The sequence below is a fragment of the Sceloporus occidentalis genome, unplaced genomic scaffold (genome assembly GCF_023333645.1).
Source record: "Sceloporus occidentalis isolate IW3139 unplaced genomic scaffold, rSceOcc1.0.p SCAF_66, whole genome shotgun sequence".
Lineage (NCBI taxonomy): Eukaryota > Metazoa > Chordata > Lepidosauria > Squamata > Phrynosomatidae > Sceloporus > Sceloporus occidentalis.
In genome coordinates, this window is record NW_028317046.1 from 549,861 (window position 1) to 572,892 (window position 23,032).

Genomic DNA, 23,032 nt, shown 5'->3' on the forward strand with positions numbered 1-23,032 from the left:
GAGGCTTTTCAATGGAATTAGTAAAAAAGTATGTGTTTGTAAAATGTTTGTCTAATTTTATGTACACATTTGACCTTTTTGACCTTTCGGAAACATTGTGGTTTTTATTTCGACAATTTAATGATGCAGTTGGGTTGGTCTTCTTTTTACCCAAGTGGCCACTCTTGGTACTGCAACGTCTGTGGAACTGTGTGGCCAAAATATTCTAAACCAGATGGATTATTAAAATTATATCAGGGGAAAGAGTGTAATCTCCCCAAAATAGGTTATTTTTCTGCATAGATGATAAACCATCTGTTTGCCGGCATATAATTTAAAATCAGGGACATTAAATGATTCCATGCAAGACTGATGGGACTTCAGACTTTACACGTGGTTAATTATTATGGAGACAAGCCAACAAACAAAAATTTTGTTGGTCCCAATTATAATCCCAGTAATAAGAATATTTATTGGTTTCTTAGTATAGTTTATTCTTTTTGTTATACTTGTGAGTAAGATATAAAAGTTTAGAGCTGCAAGAAAAGTACTTTTACACGCATATCATACAATGTACCCACTCACATATCTATCTATCTATCTATCTATCTATCTATCTATACAGTATTTATATTATATGTTATTATTATATTGTTATTATTATTATTATTAGCATTGTTGGCCAAGTATAAATCTACTGGCAAGTCTGATTTTACTTTGTAACGAAACAGCTGGAGCTCTACCACACAGTGATGTTTAGAAATTACCAAAGAAAGAACGATATGGATGACCCGCCGCCGTTTGATTACGGCTCTGGGGATGAAGAGCGTCAGTCTGAGAAACGTAAAAGCAAAGATCCGCAGTACGCAAAGATGGAAGAAAAATATTATCGTTACGGCATAAAACCAGAGTGGATGATGCTACATCGGATAATGAACCACAGGTAGGAGATGAAATCAGTAACACATTCCTCAGATTAAATACGCCAATATAAAACATGACCATTAAAGGTGATCTTAATTAGTTTAACTGTATTTGGAGGGGGGGTACTATGTCCTCTATAGGCATGTGCATATACATACACATACGACACACCATAGTGTCATTGTCTTTAAACCACCTTGGCTATTGTTAAGACAGCCCTGGGGTTTCAGAAGTTAAGGCCACTGCGTTATTTAAGACTCCTTGTGCGTTCCTTAAAAGTTAAAATGGTGTTTCAGACTTGGATCCATTGGTCAATCTACTTCTTATAAGGTTGTTTATTGTGTTTGGCATGTGTTGTTTTTTTTGTGAGGGTTGGCACTATAGACACTATCTGACCCTCTATGAAAGGGCCAGCAGGGGCATTTGTTTTGATGGGGGTCAGATGGATGGCAGAGATCATTAGGTTTCTCGGTCGCCTTTATTTTTTTTTGCACTTTTTGGATGCCTCTCATCGATTTGTTAAAATGCCTTACACTCGTTGTGTCTTTGTGGTTTACATTGGTCTGTTATACTGATGGAGATATTGATTTGTTGTTGGTGTAGATTTATCATAGGGCAATAAAAACATGACCCTTCAAATGTACTACAGACCACTGCCTAAAAAACATCTTTTGTATTAAAGTGGGGTAAATGTTATTATGTAGAAATGTTTTTCCAATTGGCATCAACGTTTCCTTCTGACGACAATGATGCCATCATGAAAACATTTGTCATTTGATCTACGGCTGTATTTGTGCACTTACTGTAATTGTATTTTTTTTTATTTCCATTTGATTAATATGCCTGCTATCCGGTTCCATATATGTATCCGTTTTATAAGAAACACAATCTAACGCTGTTGTGATTTTCGTCTTCGTGAAGTGGGTGTGCTGTTCCAGAGTGGACTCTCGCCGTTGTAATCCATCTGCTGGGGATGAATTTTAAAATATATTCTAGATATAAATATTTAGCCGCTCTTATTAAAATACACCTGGAATTATTATTTGGTTATGTATTCTCTGAATTACCTGCTCCAGGATTCTGCATCTCTATTCATTACCATAAGAACTCTGATTTCCAGTAACCTGTAAAACATTAATGTTATTAAATACAATATTAGAACTGTAAAGGGGCAGTTTAATGTTCTGTACAGTCTTGTGCTCATTAAAGTACTTACTAAAGTTCTTTACTACGCGTTATTTATCTGTAAGGAGAAAACATGCATATAATGCCTAAATTGCATATGGCGGCTGGTATGGCAGGAAGATTTAGACATAACCATGAAAAGTAACAAATCAAAGCATTGTGTTAGGACGCCACACAGCCTGATTACACAAACGGAGGGTAATTGGGTTGTATTATTAGTAACATTATTTATCCTGATTAGTGAATCTCTTTTTATTTTGGGTTTGATATTTTTACCTACAATCTGAGAGATGCCATTTGAAAACATGTTTTATACTCTTGCAACAAAATAGAATCCTTGCACCGTCTGTTCTTGGACCCATTTGCATTTTTTAAGACTTAAGGGGGATCTCCAATATCCAAATGTGGATCCTTTCAACATGGCCATGGAACGTTGAGAGCTTGGTTTCCAGAAAGCCCCATCTAAGAATGGCTTTGAGGCTGACTCTTAGACCAAGAAACTATGGTCCTCCTTTGGGCAGAGGAGGAAGGGAAGGAGGTTGCACCTGGCGTAAGGGATTGTGGCCCCAGAAGAAAGATTTAGGGATCTGGTATCCATAATGGTACTCTTGGTAGTCTGCACGGTACTGAGGGGTGGCTCAAAATTGGGGGACCCTTTTTTTTGGAAATAAGCACTCCTGCTTCTTGTTGACATGACCTATGAGGGTGTGATGACCCTGTGTCCCTCAGATTAGTCATCTTATAGGACAAAGGGATATTATGTAATAATAAATATCTAGGAGGACTGGTAACTCTTTTTGTTACCCAACTTTTTGTGTTGTTTTTAAATGCATCAGGTAACCCCCTGACTTTACGACTCGGAAACGGCTTATGATTTGTGTCTTTTGGTTTTGCTGCCATGTTTCAGGGTAATTTATGGCAGATTATTTATAGTCCTTGCAGCATTACGTGCATAGGTCATTTCATCTCTTGATGCACTTTCTGGCTCAACGGAATATCCCGTTGCCAAGGCTTTGTGATTTCTGAAATAAATTAACCCTTGTTTGTCAATGGCCCTCCCAAAAAATAAAATATATTTGTCGCGTCTTACACCTGAGAATAACGCCAATAACAGTACTAAGCAGTGTTCCCTCTAAGCTGTGCGCTTGTGCGCACGCACATAGCTTTTTTAGAGAGCGCACATGTCCAAAAATTGTGCGCACAACAGTTTTTCCCCAAAAAAGAAAAAAATAATAATTTTTTTGAAACTTTATGCGGCGCGGATATTGTGCGCACAAAATTTTTGCTCTGTGAAACTTTTTGCACAAGAGAAATTTTCTGCGCACGCCAACTAAGAAAAATTAGATGGAACATTGGTACTAAGGTTCAGAAATCGGCACAGACGTTTGCTGGATGTTTGATATGTAATTGAGTTGGATTGGATTAAACCTAGAATAAAGGAAACATATTTGTAGTCTCAGTGCCGAGTCATACGCATAAACAAGGTGGAATATATAGTCATGTTGTTATGGAAGTTACTATGTCACAAGGTGGCCGTCTAGACCCCAGTTGAGTAGAAGGAGATGGAGACCGGCAGCGACCATAGTCATGCAGGCATAAATATATCAATAGTCCAAGAGTGAAGATCTTGAACGATCCAGGTCTTTAATGGGATTAGCCATATAATATGGTCATGGAATTCTCATGAGTAGGCACACGTGAACCATTATGTATTCCTACGCCCCTTTGACACAAAGTCAAACACGTCAAAATCTTGGCATTATTGCTCTTTAAATTGGTCCCAAACAAATCAACTGATTGCTGTCCAGAGCATTTTTTGAAAATGCGATTTTTAAAAATCTGTTTAATGCACTAAAAAGTAACAACTAATACTTTGTTTGTATCCCGTGTGCGTCAAACTGTATAATAATCCTTAATGGGGTTATTGGACTGTATGTATATTTATATCTGTATGTCTTTTTTCTTGTTTCGGCATAGTTATGATAAGAAGGGAGACGTCCATTATCTGATTAAATGGAAAGACCTACCGTATGATCAGTGTACGTGGGAAATCGATGACATCGACGTTCCATATTATGAGAATTTTAAACAGGCATATTGGGACCACAGGTAAGTATTAACACTTTCACTGTATATATATATATAGAATCACTGGAATTAAGCATCTGTGAATCAGTTATTCTTTTAAATAGCGGTGGAAACGTATACTATATAAATGTCTGAGGGTCAAAAAACTTCATTGCAGTTTCAAAGGGTTGGCTTTTTAAAAATCTATGGCAGGATATTTTACAGTAAGATTTGTTTGTTAGAGCAATCACATTAAATTTTGGGGTTATTTGGGGGAATTTTCCCCTGAACAAAAAATCCACAAAGAAAAAATGTCACCCCCCCCCCCCATTAATTCTGTTTTCTAATATTTTTACTTGGTTTTAAAGACATTTAATGCTGGGCGAAGACGCAAGATTTCCAAACAGATTCAGGAGAAACAAACAACTTAAGGAAGAGCAACTGGAAAAACCTCCTTTAACACCAATTGTTGATGTAAGTTGTTGAAAAAAATTCATTAAGTAGCGCTTGAGTACTTTTCAGTACACTCAGTGGCTCTGACTATTTATTGATGCATTGGTTTTAGGAAGCTTTTGCCTATTTTCCCCTTTATTATCTAACTATCCTCTAGCACTTTGACGTAGACCATTAAGTCCTCATAGGAAAGACGTCTAACTATTTCATCTATAAACAAAAACGTCACTTAATTCTGTTTAAGTTAATTCTGAGGTCATACTTTCTTTCTATGTTCATGGATTCAAAATAGGACAGTAATGTGACACGTGTTTCTTGTGTGGCCGACTCACTTGCCAACATTTCCAACAGTTGGTTAAACCAACTCTAGAAAAAAAAAATGGAATAGGACATTAAATGCAGACTCTTGAGTTTGCCGCTAGAAGACACTAGTTGGTGGGAATAAATGTGTTGTTACTGAGTCTGGTACTGCAATGTGTTCTCTTAAGTCATTAAAATTCCAGTTGTCTCTTTTCAGCCTACCGTCAAATTTGACAAACAGCCTTGGTACATTGACTCAACTGGAGGGACTTTACATCCGTACCAGCTGGAAGGATTAAACTGGTTGAGGTTTTCTTGGGCACAGGGAACAGACACCATTCTCGCAGATGAAATGGGTCTGGGGAAGACAGTCCAAACTATTGTGTTCCTTTATTCGCTGTATAAGGAGGTATGTTATGCCCCCACAGTATGATATACAGTATGTGTATTCAATCCCTTTTTATTATTATACTTTATTTATAAAGCGCCAACAGATTCCGCAATCCCTTGATGTTGTACAGGAGAGAAAAGTCCTCCATATTACAACAACAGGATGGCTTTTACAGGCAAAAACAATCCCTTATTTTTTTATTGAAATTCTACTTGGAATATTTCATGGTAGATATTTATTTGCATGATTTTTATTCCCTCTGTTCTAACGGACGTTGCTATTGTATCTTTGGGTAGCTGATAATATTTACATGGCTGAATTTGTTCATTTATTATTTGAACAGGGTCATTCTAAAGGTCCGTATCTGGTCAGCGCTCCACTGTCTACCATTATTAACTGGGAACGTGAATTTGAGATGTGGGCACCAGAGTTTTATGTCGTGACGTACACCGGAGATAAGGAAAGCCGCTCTGTTATTCGAGAAAACGAGTTTTCTTTCGAAGACAATGTCATGAAATGTGGAAAGAAGGTGTTCAAAATGAAAGTAAGTATAATAATGTAAAAATAACTATGAATAATAGTATAATCCAACCTATTTCGGACACACAGAGATTATTTTAATACTCCTTAAAGGAACTTTGAAGAAAATATGCAATCAGATAAGAAAAAATTGAACAGCTACTGTTTTGCTTTTTAAAAAAAAATATTAAAAAAATAAACACCTCTTCCAATTTTAAATTAGAAGGAAAATGTTTCTGAAAAGTAAGTTTTTGTTTGCCTTCTGAATTAACGTGCACTTGCACCTGGTATATGTTGGAAAGTAACTTGAATTTCAACCAAAAATACATTGTGTATTTTGGAGGGTTATCATAGCCTTTAAAGTTAATAGCCTTTTTTTAAAAAAATATGTTTGTTACGGAGCGTAATTGCCCCTGCGCTATGGTTGCAATTCAGTTTAAACTGATGTGATGACCTTCCTTTAGGGGAGTATTTATAAGAAAAAAAGCATTAGTTTTATGCCTAATTATTAAAACACCTACCTACCCATCTGCTCATGCCTTTTAAATCCTTTTAAAAATATTAAGCCCTGCGGGCACTGAAATTGGATCCAAGGAACTCTATGTTGAAAGCCAGTAACTACCCACATACAGAACGCGAGAATACGATGATCCGTAGCAAAATGGAACAAAACTGGCCTTATGTAACATAGAAAGGAAACCAAATGCTTTTTAAATGTTTCACAGCAAAATAGTAGTGTTAATGTGATTAGAGATAACAAAAATCCTAAAGCATTTTTTATTATTTTTTTAATCAGTCTTGTTGTAAAGCCAAATATGAGAGAAATTCATGTTTTGCTAATTCTTAAGGCCATTTTGATCACAGCTTTGTCCATTAGCGGATTCGGGTATTTGTTTAAAGACATACTAAAGTCCTTTGTAGCTTTTCAGAAGGGAGGACTATTTACAATAAAATCAGGCAGAATACTTTCTTTTGGAACTGAATACGAACGAAAAGCCCAGTTTTACCTACTTAACCATCTGAAATCATATATTTTTATATTTCATATTTTTTTAGAAAGAAGCCCAAATAAAATTCCATGTGCTGCTGACATCATATGAGCTGATCACTATAGACCATGCTATACTCGGGTCTATTGAGTGGGCATGCCTCGTGGTGGATGAAGCTCACCGGCTGAAGAACAACCAATCAAAAGTAAGTAAATGATGGAATTTCTGGTCTAAGAAAGGAACCCCAAGTGACCTCATCTATCTATAGCGTAACGCTGCATGCATTGTTTCTTGAACAAGTTTGTTGCAATGTTGCAAGATAGTTATGCGTCACAACGCTTGTGGCAGCAGGCAGGGGAACACAATATTTCTTCTTGCTACTTGCCACCCATTTTTTTGATGATGGATATTTTTGGGGGGTTTTTGCCCAAATTACAGATTCATTTCTGAATTACTGAATTTCTGAATTACTAGAGTGGGGTAGTATCTTGGCTTCTCCATCATTTTTATTGATGAACAGTAAACGTTCCATTAGAAGAACATTACTCCAATTCCAGAATAAAGTCTGCGGTGTAACTTTTGTTTTGTTTTACAGTCACTTCTCTGGTATCTAGACTTTACTATCACACCAAATGTTTGTGAGGTTATCACTACATGACTTTCTCTTCTAAGTTCTTTAGGGTATTGAATAGCTACAAGATTGACTATAAGCTGCTGCTAACCGGAACGCCTTTGCAGAATAATTTAGAAGAGCTTTTTCACCTCCTCAATTTCCTGACACCCGATAGATTCAAGTAAGTCTTTCATCTTTATTTATTGATGCCTACCCCAACTCCAACCCCAAAAACATTGTTTCACTTCAAATGTAGCCAGGTAGTTTAACAGTCTAATGAGATACGGTTCTTCTAGTCCGTGGTTGAAGAGCAACTGGTCATGGCTAAAAAGACAACAATCATTTGTTTTGGAGATCACTACACTAGACGAGCTCTCTTAGTAGATTTTGCTCTCTAATTCCTGTATAACCATGATGTTTAGGGCCTATAATAGTTTGTCTACTCAAACAAATTAACTTAGATTTTACAAATGAAGCGTGACATCATTTTTGTCCCCTAGATTTTACAGAACTTTCATATGTTTCCTCTCCTTAGAGCCAAAACGTTGTGTTTATTTTTTCATGGCGCTGGTCTGTAGTTCAAGGCCAAAAATCTCTTTTAATGGTCTTAGTGGCTGGCAGCCCGAGGGCATCGTACAGACTTATCACTAAGCTAGGTTGATGCCAGTCGTCGAAAATAAAATCCTGAATAATTCAAAAGTGGGAGGGAGAGTTTGCTCTAAAGAGCAGACTGAAAAAGCTGATGAGTCACATAAAATGGTTATCGATTATAGCGTACGGAGTTTTATGTGTGCGGAATTGGAATGGAATCAGTACATAATACCTGGAGACTTACGATATTGAAAGAATTTCATGCTGAGCGTGCAACTAAATTACATGGCCAGGATAGAGTAATTTCTTAAAAATATCTGTTACTGTACCATTCTACATAATATCGATTTAGTTGCATAGCTAAAGAATGAATGAGAAACAAGGTATTTGCTATTGTTCTTAATGTTCCTTCCCTCTGATGGACAATAGCTAAATTGAAATTAGTATTCAGTTTGGTTTGCTCGCCAATAAAAAGCATCAAGCAAGTACTGTATGCTTTTTGTTTTTTTTGTTGAGAAGGCATTTTTTAACCATTTTTAGGACCCAATTATATTCTGCCTACTTTAATTTGAATCGTAAGCAACTGCTTGAAGTCATTGATTAGTTAATCAATATTGTAGGACAGTGCAAATCATTCAATTAAAATGTAAAGCGAATTTGCTCTGCTTGGCTATCCCACTGTAATCCCTCGGGTAACGTGCCTGTAGCCTAAACGTTTGTTACCAAACAAACCTCGGCAGTGATTCGGTCAAAAAATACTCTAACCACGCCATTGCGCAATAATGCAGTGTGGGGCTGCCGGATATCCAGCTGTCGGCTGCACTTATGTCATCAGGCGGCCCCTGGCCTTAAAGTGGCAGTCCAGCCCCGCAAGTAAATTAAACTAGACTGGTTTTGCCACCACTGCTAGAAGTGGAATACAGTCAATTTGACTTTTTAGTAAATATTTTGGACATAGATTGTGCAGAGCAATAGTCTTTTAACCCATATCAACTCAAGACAATATTCTGCATTACAATGCATGAAACCAACCCGTAGTTCCATAAACGCTTTTAGCTTTGGAGAGCAGGGTAATATAGTGAGTATGAAGCATGGAGAATTGTTTACAGAATAAAATATAAGAGGGAACCAACAATCCTTTTACTCCAATGTATGTAGGCGGATGTGGAAGGTTGAAGCATTGGTTGATATCCATAAACCATAGCATTTTATATATGTATAATATATATATATATATATATATATATATATATATATATATATAAGTGGCACTAAGGTATTAAAGACAGGTGGCATCTGGTCTTGAGAGTCTTCATCCCGAAGGACAGGCAGCCCCTTAAATTCCAGCTGTATGACTTCCATGATGTTCCACTTTGCATGTCACTGGGACTGAAGTCCAGAAGGTGGACTTCCAGAGTTTGTCCATTCCTTGTCATCCAGTTTCCTCCTATAATTTATCCATGATTCACCTATTTGTCTCTGTAGTTTTCTTTTTTGGGGGGATATTGCTTAATATTCACCAGTTCACAGCAAACACAGATTCCTTGCCATGTTTTTTCTCATGAGCCTTTCTTTCAGCAATCTGGATGGTTTCTTAGAAGAATTTGCTGACATCTCCAAGGAAGACCAAATTAAAAAACTTCATGACTTACTAGGTCCACACATGCTTCGAAGGCTGAAAGCAGACGTGTTTAAGAACATGCCAGCCAAAACAGAATTAATTGTACGCGTGGAACTTAGCCAAATGCAGAAGTAGGTTCATATAAAATCCTGCAAAGGATCTTAATGTTTCTTTCAATGTCAATAACATTTCCATTAAATCAACCGTAGAAGAATAAATGTCTTTTTGCATATAAGGCATTTCTTTCTCTAAATTAAAAACTAAATATTGTTATTTCAAAGCATTTTGCTACCAATAATTTTGGAAGTAAAATAAGGCAGATTTGACTTCTTTAGGTCGGTAGCTGCATTTTTTATATCAGAAATTATTGTTTAATTAAATATAAAAAAATATTTAGCAAGGGAAACATCTATGCCAGCAGAAAACCAACTGTCCCGTGAACTCTTTAATAGTAGAGAGCCAAGTCGAGTGATACTTTTGGTTATATAGTCTTTCGGTTGTGAGTTTGTATAAAGAATTGCCAGTTTTGGCACATTATGCAATATATAGACTTTTAGCCGATTTGTCGTTACGTCATTGATTTTTTAGCATGTGTATGTACCGGTACTTTCTTCACCACTAGTCACCCTTTGTATAAGGAACATCTGCAACATTATACTGCATATTCAAATAACCTTTGCCCATTCTCTATCTTTATTATTTTTTTTGTTCCATTCAGGAAGTATTATAAGTTTATACTAACCAGGAATTTTGAAGCTTTGAACTCCAAAGGTGGAGGAAATCAGGTGTCATTGCTCAATATCATGATGGACTTGAAGAAATGCTGCAATCACCCTTACCTTTTCCCTGTGGCTGCTGTGGTAAGTCAGACGGCTCCCGTCATTTTTTTTTCCATGTGTTTTTTAAATAACCGTTAAAAGGTTCCCCGGGAGGATTCTGAGTTAGACAAGGAAGTTTCTGGGTTTTCATGTCAGTATCTGATTCCTTTGGAACGAAGACCTGCTTATCCCGCACCGCTTCCAAATTCTGTCTTGGCCATTACTACTTTCTGCCTAGGTTTTACACTTCTGTGCTCTAAATGAAGCCGCTAAATCAAGCAATATGTAATATAAATAATATATTTGCATGATTATCCCTCTCTGTTAAGTTATCTCTCTGTTATTGTTCCTGATTGTTGTTGATTGGTTCAGCCAGCATTTGTTACGGGGGGTGGGGGATACTGATAAATAGATACTAGATAGTTCTGTACTGGCTATACTATTATATACTATCTTTCCACTTATTTAATGAGTCAGTTGTGAAGGTTTAAAGTCACACAACTGTGCCGAAGTACCCCAGTTCCTAACTTTAAAAAAATAAATCTATGTTGATTAAAAGGAAGAAAAAAAACACAAGCGTTAGGATGAAAGCAAAAAAATGAACTAACCCGGGGCTCACAGATGTTTTTACATTGTCTTGAAGGAAGCTCCTGTCTTACCAAATGGATCATATGATGGAAGTTCTTTAGTTAAATCTTCTGGAAAATTGATGCTGCTACAGAAAATGCTCAAGAAACTGAAGGACGGAGGGCACCGTGTTCTTATATTCTCTCAGGTGCGGAATTTTAATCATCGTCTGGATCACCGACGTGTATTTAAAACATGTCCGATTGGACGGAGAAGACAGTGTGGGGGATTGAGTAAAATTGCATTTTTTTATTGCAGTTTTTTCTGTCGGAAATATAGCCATGAGTTATGCAAGATTTTTCTCTGTGGTAGAAGAAAGGTTTCCATATTTTTAATAAAAATTTTTGATAAGCTACTTTTTAATGTAATTCCTGCACATTGCATGGAGGGTACCATGTGACTCGAGGAGCTCTATCACTAATCACTCATCACAGTTTAGTTGATAATCACATTTATCTTTATTGGTTGATTTAATTGATGGTTCATTTTAATTTTAAAATCTTTCCACCTATTTGATTGTTTGTTTTTTTAATTGAGTCCAGATATGACGTACGTGAGGCCCTATTTCAAATGTATGGACTGAACATATAGTCAGATGTAAGCAAAAGGCCATTATAAACCAGTGTATTTATTCTAAGCGTAAGGTTGATGGCCCTTATAGAATTGGAACTATTAAACGGACAGCTGTCTAATGTGTTTCTGTGCCCAGGCAGTGAGTGATTCTGGCCAACATTGCTGGGAGAATTAGTTTCTCATCTAAACAGAGAGAATTCTGCCAATATAATTTCAGAATCGTGGATAATGATACCTTTTGTATTACTCTCCCAGATCTAGTAACTTTTTCTTTCCTACTCTCCACAGATGACAAAAATGCTGGACTTACTTGAGGACTTTCTTGAATACGAGGGGTATAAGTACGAGCGGATAGATGGCGGGATCACAGGAGGACTGCGGCAGGAAGCAATTGATAGGTTTAATGGTACAATTTTACTTTTACTCTAGAACACTGACGTTGTTAATATGCACCAGTGTTCCGTTATGAGTGAGAGCAGAACTAGCTCCAGTTTCTAAAGAGGTCGTTGTTGTGTTTACTCCACCAGAAAAGCCGATGCTCCAGGTATCCTACCCTGGGAAGGTATGAAGGAATGAGTTTAGGATGGGACTTTATTCTTTATTTGAGATCCAGAAATAGAGCAGGGCTTTTGAGACAATACCCTTCGTACAGAGGGCTTAGCACAGGAACCTGAGAGAATGAAGGAGACCAACAAAGCGGAGACCACCAGAATCTCCAACATCAGCATGACTTTGTATCAGATGGAGGAAATCATGAGCTCCCTTCTACGCAACCTCTTAACTTTCATTTTTTTTACTTCTAGCTCCTGGCGCCCAGCAGTTCTGCTTTCTTCTGTCCACAAGAGCCGGAGGTTTAGGAATAAACTTGGCTACAGCCGATACAGTTGTCATTTATGATTCAGACTGGAACCCACACAATGACATACAGGTCAATGAATTATTTATCACTGGTTTAAAAAACATATACTTACGTTGCTTGCTGAGGTGCAATTCTATTTTATTACTAATATATTCAGCAAAATTGCCATCATTTTGCCATTATATATATATATATATATATATATATTACATATCATATATGTAATATATAAAATATTATATCACGCTTTTGTGTTTTAATATTTTAAGTTATAGTAGTACTTTATATATTGGATCTCTGCAAAACCAAATTGAAACAATCATTAAATACAAACATAATGCAATGCATTTTCCTTTTCTTAGATGCTGTAATTTGTCTAGATATTTAATTATACTTATTAGAAGATATTATGATTCATTGATTTAATTCTCAGATGAGGAACATTTGTCAAGCACAACTTCTAAAAGTAGTTATTTCAAAGTTTTAAACAAAATAATAATAAAAAAATCTGTGTACATGTAAATTATAATTTAATTTCTAGTTGCAAGAACTAATAAATTAAAAGCGTAACTGAATAGTAAACTCCTCCCAAAAAAATACATTTATATTTTTTTATTGATAGCTATGGTTAGTATTTTTTGCAAGAGAAGTTTTTTTTTATTTTATGCAATTTAGTGTATTTTAGGTTTTTTATTATGAATACAGCCCCTTTACATGAGGGCAGTTGTAGCTCGTTACAGTAGATGGTGTTAGAAGCGGGGACGTCTTTACGTTCTGCTCTCTGGATTTCCTGTACTTGTCAGTGAGAACTCATTTTTACAGGCTTTCAGCAGAGCTCACAGAATTGGCCAGAATAAAAAAGTTATGATCTACCGGTTTGTCACAAGAGCGTCTGTAGAAGAGAGAATCACGCAGGTGGCAAAGAGGAAAATGATGCTGACCCACTTGGTTGTCCGTCCAGGACTTGGGTCTAAATCTGGCTCTATGACTAAGCAAGAACTGGACGATATTTTAAAATTTGGGACGGAGGAGCTGTTCAAAGATGATGTTGAAGGTAAAAACTTCGGTTTTTTAACCTGTCTGTGAAAAGGTTTTAGGCAGGTGTGAAAAAATGCTGTAAAGTAAGAATGCTTTAAAAAATAGACGTGTTAAAACAAAATGCCAAGCGAGTGAACAGAAGAAAAATCTAAATCAAATCAATATTCGATAACCCTTTGCCATTAAAACAACATCAATTCTTCTATGTACACGACACAATGTGCAGTATAACTACCCTGTGGCTTGTTGCTGTCCTCAGTCCATGATGTGTGGCTTTTGACATTAAACTGTCTTTAGCAACCTGACCTTGTTAGTGAGTTTGGATGTTCATCGCGCAGTTTTATTACTCCTATAACAGCTGTTTCTGTTTCAGGTAGTGATTGTGTTTCAACCTACGTATTAAATTGATGATCATTAGAACCTGTTTGATATAATTCTTGAATCATACACCTAACTATAGGCCTACAAAATAACTAACTTTTAAAAGATTCTGTGCATGATGGAAGACTTTTATCAAGTATAAAAATCTATGCATGTTATCTTTTCTGATAGGCATTTAGGACACTCATTTTAAGTATCTGTACATTTTCAAGGTGACAATAAAGACGTTGAAGACAGCAGTGTCATCCACTATGATGACGCTGCCATTTCCAAACTTTTGGACCGAAACCAAGATGCCACCGAGGACACAGAAATCCAGAACATGAATGAATATCTCAGTTCTTTCAAGGTGGCCCAGTACGTTGTGAGGGAAGAAGACGGCGTGGTAAAGTATCCCATTAGCTACGTTTATCTGTATTCTTTGGTGTTTGATGTACATTGAAATTCCACAGGTCACTCTGTTCGCTAACAAAAGCTTGGCAGAGATAGATGTTCTCGATGTGATAAATATTGTTTTCTGGAACATAGGACACGGTCAGCTTTTAAAAGCAAAAACGAATTCGCGAAATATATAACGAGTGGCGAGAAATACAAAAACATAATAGTCATGGCAACAATAAGATGTCATAACACACATACATTCCACCAGTGGGGCATTTTGCATTTTCTGAATAGCATAACCTTCATAAAATGAAAATCTAGTATACATCAAAATCTAACATAATTAAATAAAAAAAAAATATGGAACCTTCTGTAGTTGTATGATTGTCTGCCTACCTTTATTTGTAATGTTGCCTAATTGCAGGAGGAGGTGGAAAGAGAAATAATTAAGCAGGAAGAGAACGTGGATCCAGATTATTGGGAGAAGTTGCTACGGCATCATTATGAGCAACAGCAAGAGGATCTTGCAAGGAACTTAGGAAAAGGGAAAAGGATCCGGAAGCAGGTCAACTACAACGATGCGTCTCAGGAGGACCAAGGTACTGCCCATGGTGCGATATGGTCACGAGCTCCAGCTGTACAAATCTGTTCACATTGATGACCCTATAACAGCTCGCTTTTGATCTTTTCTCTAGTAGTTATGGTAAAAATGATCCAATCCAAAGGGATATGTGCCTCAGAGAATTAATATTATGGAATAAGATTGTCCTGTGTATTTTCAGATAATAGGCAATATCACAAGGAGGATGAAGATAAGCATATTGATCAAGATTTATTTATATATATCTTGAATGCAACATATTTTCCCTCTTGGTGTCAAACAAGTCACCACTTAATACATGTTACCTCTTCTCTTTGTCTAGAATGGCAAGATGAGCTTTCTGACAACCAGTCAGAATACTCAATAGGTTCAGAAGATGAAGATGAGGACTTTGAGGAGAAGCCTGAAGGTTAGACAGAGTTGGACCACTTTCAACTTACATGCATGATTAAAATTAACAAAAAGCTGATGTGAGATGAATGCTAATGTCAGGCGATAGCGTTGATTGTCGAGTGTTGTAATTCAGGGTTGTAGGTGATCTTACTAAGTGAAGTCTATAGGTGAATGAGAATAAAAAATATATAGAATGGTAACATAAAATGTAAATGACATACCTCCCAACTTCTATTCTTGGCAAATCGGTATGACGGGGGCGGAGCTTGGGGGCAGCGCTGCAGTGCATGCGCACAATTCTGCGCATTTACAGTATGCATTCTCCAGTGTCCCAGAATCCCTCTCTATCCCACCGAGCGCTACCTCTGACTCACTTTTCGGGACAGTGATAGTGCTCAGAAGGATAGAGTGGAAAAGTCAGGACTGTCCTGCACAAAGCGGGAGGCATGATATGATTGAATCCATCACGACTTGATATATTTTATGCTCAGTGTGACTCTAAGCTTGTGTGTTCTTCATGGACAACCTAACCAGGAGACGGCATCTTAAGAAAAGATACATCCTTTGCGTGGAATGTGGAGACTGTTTTATGATTTAACCCTCTCATCCTCTTGTGTCGTTCCGCAGGTGGAAGAAGGCAATCCAGAAGACAGCTGAAAAGTGACCGAGATAAACCGTTGCCTCCTCTACTGGCGAGAGTCGGAGGAAACATTGAGGTGGGCATCCCTTTTGCTTTTGTGCTTGCGTAGGACACAGTTTGCTCGTATCTTTATGAACCGATCACCGAGGCTGGCTCGCCCATCTGTATTAAATGTAGAGCTGTTCTTTTTGTTCTTCTAATGTAACAGCGCATACGAATAAATGTAATTGTTCAGCAAGGAATATTTCTGCCAGCCAATAGTAATCGTGATCAGGCAACGTAATAAATGAGGAAAAAATCAAGTAATTAATCAGCAACAGCTAATTTTATTTTTAGTATAAAATGTACTCCTGTATTTGTTTAAGGTTCTGGGATTTAATGCTCGTCAACGAAAGGCCTTCTTAAATGCCATCATGAGATGGGGGATGCCACCGCAAGATGCCTTTAATTCTCACTGGCTGGTGCGAGACCTCAGAGGCAAGAGCGAGAAGGAATTTAGGTAACAAAATGATGTCATATTATGCTGTCATATTATGCTGTTAATGTTGGCTGAAACGTCTTCTGTGTTGTGAGAGGCAAATATTTAAAACACCCTGATGGTGATCTATTCTGCATGTAAACAGGGAAATACCCCTCTTCCCTCCACTAGGTGGCAGTCTGGCAATACTGTAAGAGTAATATTTTTGACATTTATTGCCTGGTCCTTAAGCACCGATAAGACAACTTCCTCCGAAACTTCGAAACCATAGAATTAATGAAAGCGAAACGGTTATTTAGAATGTTCCATAAAATTGGGGGCTTTTGAGAAAGGTATGGCACTCGAGGTTCACATATCTCAAAAATGGTGCAAGAGAAATCATTTTGAGTCTCTAATGCATATGGTGGGCGTCCTAGTTTGGGGTATCATGGGCGTGAGTCCTGCCACCGATGGTTGGGTTAAACTCCTTGTAGTTAAGTGTTTTGCTTCCTAGGGGTTTGCCCTGTGTGAGTTCTGAATTAACCCAACTAAGCAAGGAATACCCATTTTTAGGAATACCCATTAGAACGACATGAAGCCTTTTAAAAATAGGAATCTACAGTTTAAATGTAATAATTGATGGCTACGGTTTCATTAAGATCTAGACGGGAGTAATCATAGATTTTTAATTTCCAGTTTGGCAAACACCTTTAACTCCCCGTCCCCAGTGTTTTTAATTCTTTCCTAAGGTTTAGCCACGGAAGTAAATCTATTTATTCCAGCCTCGCACACACTTTTTGCAGGGCGTACGTCTCCCTGTTCATGAGACATCTATGTGAACCAGGAGCTGATGGCGCCGAGGCCTTTGCCGATGGCGTTCCAAGAGAAGGCCTTTCACGCCAACACGTTCTTACAAGAATTGGAGTTATGTCATTGGTTCGAAAGAAGGTGGGTGAGTAATAGTTTACAATTAGCATTCAAGGTATGTTGTGTGGGTTAGTAGAAAAGTCTGGAAACATTTCTAGAAACCAATACTTTTTCCTTTCATATCATCATATTTTTTTATGCAAAAAAGGAGCATTAGTCTAGTATAAAACAACCAGAAGAGGCTTCAGGGCAGGAGCAGCGGTTTCAGCTTTATACCTTATTAAGCTTACAATCAACAAGAGATACTTGTGAATGGTTTTTAATAGTACCATGAAGATGTATTCACAAAAAAGTGACATTATAATACACATGGAATGTCCTAGGAATGCTTTTGGTGGATTCCAGAACTGAAAAATAATAAATCTGAATAATCTAGCAATAATGTAAATATATTTTTCAAGTTTTCAGTGATTGGTTAGGGTTTATCTAAGATGTGAAAGTTCCTCTTTAAAGAATGTATTTTTTAAAACAATCCACTAAATTTTAAAAGTGGGACTAGTAAAAATGGAATTCTCAGTTTTATCCCTATTTGAAATTATTTAAATAAACCCAATTAAGCTATTTTTAAAGTTATTTACTGTAAAGAATCCCTTCCTTTGTCGTCTATGAAAGAAGAAGCATCAAGGTTAGACTATATTACCATACCTCATTTTGTGTCAGTTTTAGTGTATTTACCCCTGTGGCCTTATATTTGTGCGTTTCTAGGTTCAAGAGTTTGAACAAGTCAACGGGAAATACAGCACCCCCGATCTGATCCCTGAGGGTGTAGAACACAAAAAAACTTTTGATGTTCTTTCATCTGATCCAACCACTCCTGCTCCAGCCAGCCCCGCGTCAATGCAGCCGAATGCTGCGCCCCTGACAGGTACATGGCTTAAAATAATAACACGTGTGACTTCATGTGAAACCATAAAGCTTTAAAACAGAACTCATTGTATTCCACTAATGTTCTACTCGCATTCATGGCGGTAGGGGGTAGTTTGAATAACCCCTGGGGTAGGTATAGGGCAGGGGCGTCCAACATGCGGCCCGCGAGACCTCGAGGTGCGGCCCGCGTAAGATCGGCAGCCAGGGCAACCGATCTTACGCGGGCCGCACCTCGAGCCTTGCTACAACAAGAGCCCTGCTACTTACCTGTGGGAGGATCTTTTATAGAGGAATAGAGGAAGCAGAACCCAGCAGAGTTCACGTGACATCACATGACTCTGCTCCAGTCCTGCTTCCTTCCTGGTGCAGTACCAGAGAACGCAGAGGGAGGCCGCACCCCCTGCTAAAGTCTGTGAGCGGCATCGAGGAGCAGCAGTGCAGGTAAGGGGGTGGGGAGGGTGTTTGAATGAGTGTGCGTGATTGAGGGAATGAATCTGTGAATGAATGAGTATATGAATGAATGAGTGTGTGTGTGATTGCATGGATGTGTAAGTGCTGTAACCTAGGCATGATGGGACTGTGATTGTTGTTAGCAATCACACTCCTATCATGCCAAGTCAGCCAGTACATGCTAAAACCTAGCTAGCTGCCCCCCTTGTGTATTGATGCTGCCAGCAGTATGGGGTCTGCACATCACTTACAGCCACCCTGTACCAGCATGTACTGGCTAACTTGGCATGATAGGAGTGTGATTGCTAACAGCAAGCACAGTCCCATCATGCCTAGGTACCAGCATTTACTGGTTGCCTGGGTATGATAGGAGTGTGATTGCTGTTAGCAATCCTATCATGCCAAGTCATATTGTTAATTTTTTTTTTGTCCAATTGTGGTGCGTTACCTACTTTTATTAAAAATGTGAGTTTTTATTATTATTTTTAAAGGTGGGGGGTCATTTTCGGTTTTCGCTAAGTGAACCGTGAATGTTTAGGTCCAGAATTTTTATTTTGGTGCATCCCTAGAATAAATAGAACTATTTCATTTTTAATTATCCTGAATTTGTAGTCACACAACTTTCTAGGCCCAGAAATCAGTGAGAGGAAAAGTAAAGGTTTTGTGTCATTTACTTTATTTTAATCTGCATATTTTATAAAAGGCCATATTTTCTCACAGTGAAAAATGAGTGCGGCCCTCGCACGTATACAATTCTGGTGAAGTGGCCCACTGCAGAAAAAACTTGGACACCCCTGGTATAGGGGATCAGCTTGACTGTTTTTCCTGTAAAATGTCCTCCTTAAGTTTACACAGATTTTTTTTCTTTTGCAGAAAAGAATGATATACAATCAGCTTTAACAGAAGAAAATGAGATTATCGAACAAAAGGTCAAGTCTCACTCACTCGCAGAGACCCAGGTTACATCATCTGATTCCCGTACCATTTTTACCATTTTGGGTGCAGAGAAACTGAATATGTAAATTTTGCTAAAAGTGCTGTACTGAATAAAATTATACTGGCCTTTAGAAAGTTCAATTGATGCATCAGTTAAGATAAGGCAAGGCAGCTTTAATAAATAAAACCTATTTTTTCTTTTTGCAGACTGTAACAAAATCTGAGAAGACAGACAATGAAGAAAAATCCGAATTTGTAGACATGAAAGACAAGAGAAAAAAGGACACAGAAGAAGATGAGGAGGGTGAAAAGGAAACAGCGAACGAGAATTCCAAAGGTACGATAAGACGAGAAACGCGCCATCTGTAGGGTTCTCAACAATGTTATAGCCCAACATTGTGTTCTTACCAACACAGTATGTATTTTAACATCTGGTTGCAAAACATCAAGATTTTCTTCTTCCTTTTCTTATCCCTTAGTCTCAGTGTTCCCTTTCTTCTTCCTCCTCTCCATTCTGCGACTTTTTCCATCGCCCTCCTCCTTTCGCATACCCTTTCTCCTTTCACATCCCCTTTCCTTCCTCCCTTCCCATTTCCCTTGTGTTATCAATTACTTTTATAGGGAGAGAATAGGGATACCTTGGTGAGAAGAATGTTTTTACTACACATTCCGTGGAATATCGAGTAGTGAACCGGCAGGGACCGGCATATGAAAATAAATATAAATTGGGATAATCATTGCATCATTTTTTATGTTTGTGTTGCATTTTTTATGTTTCTTTATGGTCTATTTAAACTGAGGTCTGTCATTTTTTAAACATTTACCAATACTAAAAAATCTGCAGTTTCTTTAAAAAACTTGGGATCATTTATTTGAATTTTTAATGCGTTTTGGGAGGGAAAAAACATGGTTCTTGCGCTTTTTATTGACAAAAATAACATCTAGAAAGACAAAATGAAAATCATACAACATATTATCTGTTGACCTTACAGCTGAGCACCTCCAAGACCAGGAAAAACCTTTAGAAAAGGCAGAAAGGAATACTACTCAAAACAAAGGGGACGAAAAGGAACCCAAGCCAGGTACAAACCTCGCCTTAGTAATACGTCCAAACTTCAGCTATGGCAACTCATATTTTTTGTTAACGTCCGCTAAAATGTGCACAACATACACGATATACAGCGTCAAACTGGAGCTACATTAACCCCGGTGAGCGAGTGCTGGCCCATAGAAAAGAAAAGCCGGCACTCTATAGAGATCGTTAGCGTAAAGAGGGTGCAGCTGCCATCGATGGAGAATAATGAGAAAAGCTAGCTTTGTATAGAACCAGAATGGACAAAAAACACAAATAAGAACATAATCAATTGTTTTTGAATTCAGGCTTTCATGACATTCTGAAAGCACCATTATTTTGTAAATGTAACAAATGTTAATTCATGAAACATTACATTTTTCTACAGAGGAAGAAAACAAATCGGATGAAAAGGACGAGAACGAGACGCAGCAGAATGGAGAAAATGAAATAAAGCAGGAAGAAGACGATGTGAAAAAAGAGGATAAGAATGGAAAACATAAATTCATGTTTAATATTGCAGATGGAGGATTTACAGGTAAAGTTTTGTTCAGCGATGGTAGTAAATGGCCAAACAGTGTTTTATAATGTAACAGTTTCTCTATCTTTGTGTTCTAATATTTTTCAGAGCTTCACACGCTATGGCAAAATGAAGAAAGAGCTGCCACCACGTCCGGCAAGATTTATGATATTTGGCACAGAAGGCACGATTACTGGCTGCTCGCTGGGATTGTCACGTATCCTTTAAAGGGAACATTTTATTTCATCATCGGTCATGTTCGTTAATAGAAATATTAATATCCAGGTAGCGGCGGACATGTCCATTTAGCCAACAGAGAATGCAAAAGGCCTGAAATGTGCCGCTGTGACATAGAAAGACTCAGAAAGAGACAGAAACTAAAATATAAAGTGCACAGAAAGACAGAAAAGTTGAGGGAACAAAACACACAAAGTGAGACACAGCGAAAGATCAAAGCAATGTAGTTTCCAGAAAAATGCATCAGAATCCCGGCGGTCAGTGGCGGCTTTACCCCTCTGAAAAAGTCATGTGACCGGAAGGATTAATCAGCCTTCACCAAGATGGCCCACGTAAGCTTAATTACAGCGAGCGATGTTTATGGATTTCCACTGGGTTCAGGTCCATAAGGCTTTTTAAAATGGGCTCTAACCTTTAGTTATTGCACGTTGGCAGCCAGTCTAGAATGAATGCCATCAATAATAATAGTAATAATTACTAAGATTCTAAGCTTGCGAGCAGGGCTCTCTCCACCTAATGTATCGGTTTGTCTTAGTCTGTCAATTCCCGTCTTGTCATACCCCTTGAATTTATGTATTGTATTAAGCGCTGCGTAAACTGTTGGCGCTATATAAATAAAGGATAATAATAATAATAATTAGTGTTCCAAAATTCTGCACGCTGCCGGTTGACGACTCTTAAAGACCAACCTTCAAGCCCCCCATCCCTTCTGGACTGGCCGTATTCATAATAATGGATCTTTTTGGTCAGCATTTGGCAGCCGGTAGAAGCGCGGGGCTGCTAAACATTGCAGGCGCTTTGACCTTCTCGGATTTTCAGTGTGAGGCTTGTTTCTGATTATTATTAATAGGTGTGACTTTTGTTTAACTTGATATGAGTGAGCACAATGCAGCTAATACGCCACTAATTAAAGGTTAACACTCTGTTGGAGGCCAACGTGTTTGTTCTTAAAAAAATATTTAATTGCTGTTGTAAAGTGATTTCTAGAGGAGAAGGAGTTGCAATGTGTGTATATATATATATATATATATATATATATATATATATATACAGTTATACACACACACACACACACACACTGTATATATATATATATATATAAATAAAGAGAGATTATCATTATTATTTTTATTAATAATAATTAATTGTTATTATCGTGGTATTATATGTTGTATAATGCTGGGAGTTTCAGATGTTGAAGATGATCTCTGTAATGATAAGTGAGATTCTGTACGTAGGTCAGAGTAAAGAGAGTTAGTCTGATGATGTTACACTTTTCCTTAATTTCATTATTCCAGCCATGGTTATGCCCGCTGGCAGGACATTCAGAACGACTCTCGGTATTTAATCTTAAATGAACCTTTTAAGTCGGAGATCCACAAAGGCAACTATTTGGAAATGAAGAACAAGTTTCTTGCGCGGAGATTTAAGGTATTTCACCATTAAGTCTCTACTTTCTTTAAGATCTCAAACTTTATTGATTCTAGAGCCAGCTTTATGTCCAGGATAGCCGGGGTCAGACGGGGTGATGGTGGGGCGGCCCTGGCACTTTAAGGCCAGCAGCCTCCTGATGAAGTAAGCACAGCCGATGGCTGGATATGGGCGGCTGGATTTTTACGCAGA

General features: G+C 37.7%; 1 protein-coding gene across 1 annotated transcript in view; it reads left to right on the top strand.

Moving 5' to 3' along the window:
* Positions 1-23,032, top strand: part of LOC149286804 (ATP-dependent chromatin remodeler CHD5-like) — a 61,554-nt gene that overhangs the window by 32,259 nt on the left and 6,263 nt on the right. Inside the window, exons 12-37 of the mRNA XM_089493637.1 lie at positions 711-922; positions 4,066-4,197; positions 4,524-4,629; positions 5,126-5,317; positions 5,643-5,843; positions 6,875-7,012; positions 7,480-7,601; positions 9,590-9,763; positions 10,351-10,492; positions 11,094-11,225; positions 11,939-12,056; positions 12,454-12,578; positions 13,332-13,563; positions 14,141-14,313; positions 14,734-14,908; positions 15,233-15,319; positions 15,931-16,019; positions 16,309-16,442; positions 17,204-17,348; positions 18,033-18,192; positions 19,518-19,603; positions 19,788-19,917; positions 20,573-20,662; positions 21,041-21,190; positions 21,281-21,389; positions 22,708-22,840. Of these exons, the coding sequence (XP_089349763.1) occupies positions 711-922; positions 4,066-4,197; positions 4,524-4,629; positions 5,126-5,317; positions 5,643-5,843; positions 6,875-7,012; positions 7,480-7,601; positions 9,590-9,763; positions 10,351-10,492; positions 11,094-11,225; positions 11,939-12,056; positions 12,454-12,578; positions 13,332-13,563; positions 14,141-14,313; positions 14,734-14,908; positions 15,233-15,319; positions 15,931-16,019; positions 16,309-16,442; positions 17,204-17,348; positions 18,033-18,192; positions 19,518-19,603; positions 19,788-19,917; positions 20,573-20,662; positions 21,041-21,190; positions 21,281-21,389; positions 22,708-22,840 (3,687 nt within the window). The remainder of the gene's footprint in view (positions 1-710; positions 923-4,065; positions 4,198-4,523; positions 4,630-5,125; positions 5,318-5,642; positions 5,844-6,874; positions 7,013-7,479; positions 7,602-9,589; positions 9,764-10,350; positions 10,493-11,093; positions 11,226-11,938; positions 12,057-12,453; positions 12,579-13,331; positions 13,564-14,140; positions 14,314-14,733; positions 14,909-15,232; positions 15,320-15,930; positions 16,020-16,308; positions 16,443-17,203; positions 17,349-18,032; positions 18,193-19,517; positions 19,604-19,787; positions 19,918-20,572; positions 20,663-21,040; positions 21,191-21,280; positions 21,390-22,707; positions 22,841-23,032) is intronic.